We start from the raw sequence: 5382 nt of genomic DNA, 5'->3' as shown, positions 1-5382 counted from the left end.
CAAACTTGTGCGTGTGTGTGTGCACGTGTGTGTTTGTGCGCAGAGGGGTATGAGTATCTTTGAGAGACTATGTCGGTGTATGTGTGAGTGCAAAGGGGTATAAGTCTGTGAGAGGGTGCATGTGGAAATGTGTGTGAGAGCATCTGAGAGAGAGTTTGTGTTTGAGAGAAGGTCTGCGTGAGTATATGGCTCTGTAGGAGAATGTGTCTGTGTGTGTAGTGCAGTGGGGTCACCTGTAGTGTGACACGAACCCAAGGTCCTAGTTGAGGCTATCCCCATGGGTACCAAACCCAAAGGGATGGCCTCAACCTGGACCTTGGGTTCGTGTCACACTGCAGGTGACCCCACTACACACACACACACACACTCTCTCCTATAGAGCCATACACTCACGCAGACCTCTCTCATATAGAAGCTCTCTCTCTCACACATACATTCCCACATGCACCCTCTCACAGACTTCTACCCCTTTACACACACACTCCAAATCATAGTCTAAATGGTAGTCCCATTTACCAGCATATGGCCCATATCCATCTACACTTCCTGTTTGCATACTCATCCAGATGCCTTTTAAATGTTGTAATTGTTGCAGCCTCCACCATTTCCCCTGGCAGCTCATTCCATAGAGGCTCCACCTTCTGTGTGAAAAAGTTGCCCTTTAGGTCCCTTTTAAATCTTTCCCCCTTACATTAAACATATGCCCTGTAGTTGACAACAGATCTAAGTAAAATAATAAGAAAGAGCTGCAGCTCTGAGATTACATTCAAATGTACACAAACACACAAATTTGGGTGATAGTAAAAGTATTTTTTCAAAGTATAATAAAAGGATGTGATTTTTATAGATTAATGACCGAGGTAGCTTCAGAATATGCTCAGTAGTCTGTGCATTTGACATTAAGACCAGTTAAGATGTTGATGGAAAATTTATGTTTTCTTCTGGGGAGAAGCATTGCTGGGATATATCTTAAAACATGGACTATGCCATGTGGATGGTCAAGCAAGTGGCAGGGCTTAAGCATGCAAGATGGAGAGAGAGAGGAGAAGGGAAGGAAAAGAAAAGAAGGCAAGGAAGGGAAAAAAAGGGAAAAGGAAGGAAATTTCTCAAGCAAAGAAGCAGGGTTTATTCATTCTTACTGATTGACCAGTTACTCAATAACAGCCATAGAAAGTTGATTCCTGGTCCATGGAGTAGACATGATTACATTTTAACTGGATGAGTTCCATTATCAGTAGGATTCCACTGGACAAAGTGATTACATCAAATGCTTGTTCCCCACCAGTTGAATACATTGGTGAAAAAAGTGTTAATGTTTCGATTCCAGTGGCCATGAAGTGAAGAAGGGTCACTGGACTCAAAACTTTATCTGTTTTCTCTCTACAGATGCTATCAGACATGATGGGTTTCTCGAGCAATTTCTGTTTTTGTTGCTTCAGATCTCCAGCATCGACATTTGTTTCATTTTAGTGGATACACAGGTGCTTGACTAGATAGTTTGTCAATGGGTCAGGAGCTAGTCTATTCACACTCCTCCAAGGTAATTGTCTCTAATAGGTTTTCTGGACAGCTGTCCCCCTACTAGTGGCTCTAGAATTTGTAAGACACAGTAATGATAATGTTGACCATCTTAGCAGCTGCTTCTTTGAGTCACTGGGATGGTGTTTCAGGTTTTTTGTTTTCAGCCCAATAATTACATAGTCATTTTTGATATAATGCCTGCCTTAATAACCCTATAAAACCACAACATTCTTCTTGGAAAATCACAATTGTCTTCAGATATTCATCTGAATAAATTATAATAGTTACTTTGTTTGGACTCTTCCACTCCTATTTCTCATCTACATGCTACATCTCTATGAGGAGAAAGTGAGGTCTGCAGATGCTGGAGATCAAAGTTGAAACTTTGAATAAATTATAATAGTTACTTTGTTTGGACTCTTCCACTCCTATTTCTCATCTACATGCTACATCTCTATGGCATAATCTGAAGTTGCAGCATTAGTTTCCACTTGCATGCAGCTAACACCCAGCTCTGCCTTATCACCAATTCTCTCCATTCCAATGCTGCTGTGCAATTATCAGACTCCTTATGCAAAAGGCCACATATTTTCTTATTGGGGATGAAATGAAATGGAGATGGACTGCTAGAACTGAAAGATTTTCATGATTTTAGAAAAATGTCAGTGGCATGACAAAGATTGTTTTCACTTCCTCACATCACCCTGTCTCAGCCTATGTTTACCTCTAACATGGACCATTTTCATATATGCCTGGTTGATCTCTCATATTCTACCTTCCACAAACCCGAGGTCATCCAAAGCTGTGCAACCAATGTCTTCCTTGACAGCAAGTCCCATACTTCTATCACCCCTGTGCTCACTGACTTACTCTGGTTCCCAGTCAAGCTACAATCTCTTCTTTGGTTTCAAATCCATCTGTGGCCTTACCCCTTCCTAGCTCTGTAATCTTCTCCAGCAAAACTGCTATCTAAGATTCCTGCACTCTAATTCTGCCCTCTTGAGCATTCCCAATGATATTTCCCCTTCATAAGTGCCTGTGCCTTCAGTTCCCTCGGCCACAATCCCCGAATCCCTTTCAATCTATTTTTTTTCTCCATTGGTGCCCTCCTCATTACCTGTCTCTTTGACCCAGCTCCTAGTTATGTGACGTAGTATCACTTTCGGTGACACTTAGTTTTATACTCCTGTCGTGAAGTGCCTCGAGATATTGTATAACATTAAAGACTTACATAAATATAAGTGGTTATTCCATTTACCATGATACTAGTAGTAATCAAATATATATCAAGGCTTAAGCATGGAAGTGTTCCCAGTGAGGTAGCAACATTTTCAGAAGAAAAAGGGTAGGCAGAAAATTAGTGTACATATGATTTCACTCCCCCCCCCCCCTCCATTTTCTTTCTTTTCTCTCCTATGCTGCAGAAGATATCAGTCCATGAAAGCAAATCTCCGAATCATGACTAATTGACTCCAACAGTGACCCAAATCGTCAATGTTGCCATTGTTCATATATGCCAATACACTCTGAACATCAGCAGGCTATTTTACTTAGGATTTGGAGCATCAACGTGACATGTTCTGCTCAACATACATGTATTGTTTCAATCGGGGCCTTAATTCAGCAAAACCAGCACAAAGTTTGAATGACATTTTCCACTTTTTGCGTAGGACCATCAAGACCAATTTTAGGAAGCCCAACATATGCAGCATGGTTACTGATGAAGAAAAAAAGCATATATTAAACATTTTAAAGCAAGCATGTATTTTCTACAGAGCCACAACCATTAGCAACAATGTGGTGAGTGGGAGGATCATCAAGGGATGTATAAATGAAAATGGAATAAGTGGTGAAAATGTCTCCACAGGTGTGGCTATGGAGCAACAGGAATAGAAACCAAGGAAGTTAAGATATTTTGGTTTTGAAGAGTGAGTAGTGTACCATCACCTAGTCCAGTGAGTGTCCTTTATGCAATTGCTTAGTTACTGTATTTCAAGTTGACCCAGTTGGAGGCAGGAGGTATTATTATAAGACTTCCAGGAATATGTCGAACCAAGATTAACAATCGTAAACGTAACCTCTCGGAATGCCTTAGGCAGATTTAACAACGCAGTCTGCCATATATCCTCTGATTACAGCATTCATCTACGTTTCATACAGCAGAGACCATGATACGACGTGTTTGTATGTCTGCAAAGGAGCGTTGGGGCTCTTGGGCGGTAACGAAGGTGCTATACAAATTCAAGTGACTTCCATATGCAGGTTTTTTGCCCTGAACCATTATGACGTCAACAGTGAGTGGAGCGTTGAGTGATCCCTGGGCAACGTTCGAACTTGCTCACCTCTCGAATGTTTCCAATGTGATACTGATGAGCGGCCTCTGCAGGACTTGACAGAATTGCTTCGGAGTCGCCGTTCCCATTCTCTCCCCGGAACCACCCGCAGGCAGCAGCGCTGCCACTGAGAAATCGAGCCTCCGGTTCCCAACGGCCTGCTCCATCTGGTTACAGTGATTGCAAACTAAAGGCCGATTCGGTTCCGAATCACTCGCTGCCTCTGCCATCAAAATGAAACATGTCCACATACACAAAAAAATTATAAAATACGGGTTCAGGGACTAGAACCCGGAAAAGGTTTTGCAGTCTGTCTTCAAAAAAAAGACAGTTTGGGTGCCTCTTTGAAGATGGACTCTGCTGCTGGGTAGCGGGCGATGTTTGACAGACGCGCGCAAGTTCGGGATTTGCAGCTGATACCATCGAGACACACACCAACATACATTAACTTCTGTGCGTTTTCCAGCTGATTCACATTTAGGAGAATGTGTTCTTATAACAAGTACACATATTTTCATACGAACATTAATTGATTTCGGTGCATTGTTTGAATAAAAGCCAGAGAGAAGATAACATTTTCTTAAACAAACTATGACCTGATTGTGTTCCCAAAAGGTTTAATGGAAACAGTTGCATGGTAACTTAAAAATGGAGTTCGATGGCATATTTGAAAAGGTGGAAATTGCACTACATTGCGGGAAAGCAGAGGGGTGTGGCTACTTGGATAACTATTTCAAAGAACAGATACGGAAGGGTAATGGACTGAGTGGCCGCCTGCATGACGTGATGAAGATAAATCTATTTTGTTTTCAAACATAATTGAGGTAATATAAAAGTTTACATTGCAATCCAAAGATGTGCAAGTCAGGTGAATTGGCCATGGCTAAATTGTCCATAGTGATAGGTGCATTAGTAGGGCAATGGGTCTGGGTGGGTTAGTCTTCAGAGGTTCTGTGTGGACTTGTTGGGCTGAAAGGCCTGTTTCTGCACTGTAGGGAATCAAATCTTACTTTCTGCTCTTACTATATGATTTCTTTCAGTCACTTGTATAAATTCATTATTGATTCAGGTTGTTCAAAATTATCAAATAACATTTGAAGGTTTAGATGTTTGCAGTCACCACTGCAGCTTACATCAGCATGCTAAGAAGGAAAGATAAAGTCAAAGACTCTGTTAGTCCATGCTATATTAGAGTAACATAAATATTCTAGGTGAAGAAAATACCATAATAACGAAACTAGAGCAAGTGCAAAAAATGTGTAAAAGTAGGCCAAAGGATGTGTTAAGTTTTCTTGCCCAATTGACCTTTGTATACCGACTGCAGAAAAGATTGAAATTAAATAGTGAACTAAAAGGTCAAGTAGTGGACTGGGAAGTTCTCATTTAAGGAATGTGGTGAGCTACTGCAGTGCACCTTGTAGGTAGTAGACATTGCTACCAATATGCTTCGGTGCTGAATATTGAAGGTGTAACTGTGTGCCTGTGAAGCAAGCTGCTTTGTCATGATGGTGTCAGCCTTCTTGAATGT

General features: G+C 41.3%; 1 protein-coding gene across 1 annotated transcript in view; it reads right to left on the bottom strand.

The window, feature by feature from the left end:
* The window catches only part of crppa (CDP-L-ribitol pyrophosphorylase A), a 249821-nt gene extending 245690 nt beyond the window's left edge, over nt 1-4131 (bottom strand). Inside the window, exon 1 of the mRNA XM_043689823.1 lies at nt 3864-4131. Within this exon, the coding sequence (XP_043545758.1) occupies nt 3864-4105 (242 nt within the window). The 5' untranslated portion in view covers nt 4106-4131. The remainder of the gene's footprint in view (nt 1-3863) is intronic.
* Between the last annotated feature and the right edge of the window lie 1251 nt (nt 4132-5382).

The sequence above is a fragment of the Chiloscyllium plagiosum genome, chromosome 5 (assembly GCF_004010195.1).
Source record: "Chiloscyllium plagiosum isolate BGI_BamShark_2017 chromosome 5, ASM401019v2, whole genome shotgun sequence".
Lineage (NCBI taxonomy): Eukaryota > Metazoa > Chordata > Chondrichthyes > Orectolobiformes > Hemiscylliidae > Chiloscyllium > Chiloscyllium plagiosum.
Note: the sequence above shows the minus strand (reverse complement) of the source record. Positions and strands in the feature narration are given on the sequence as shown.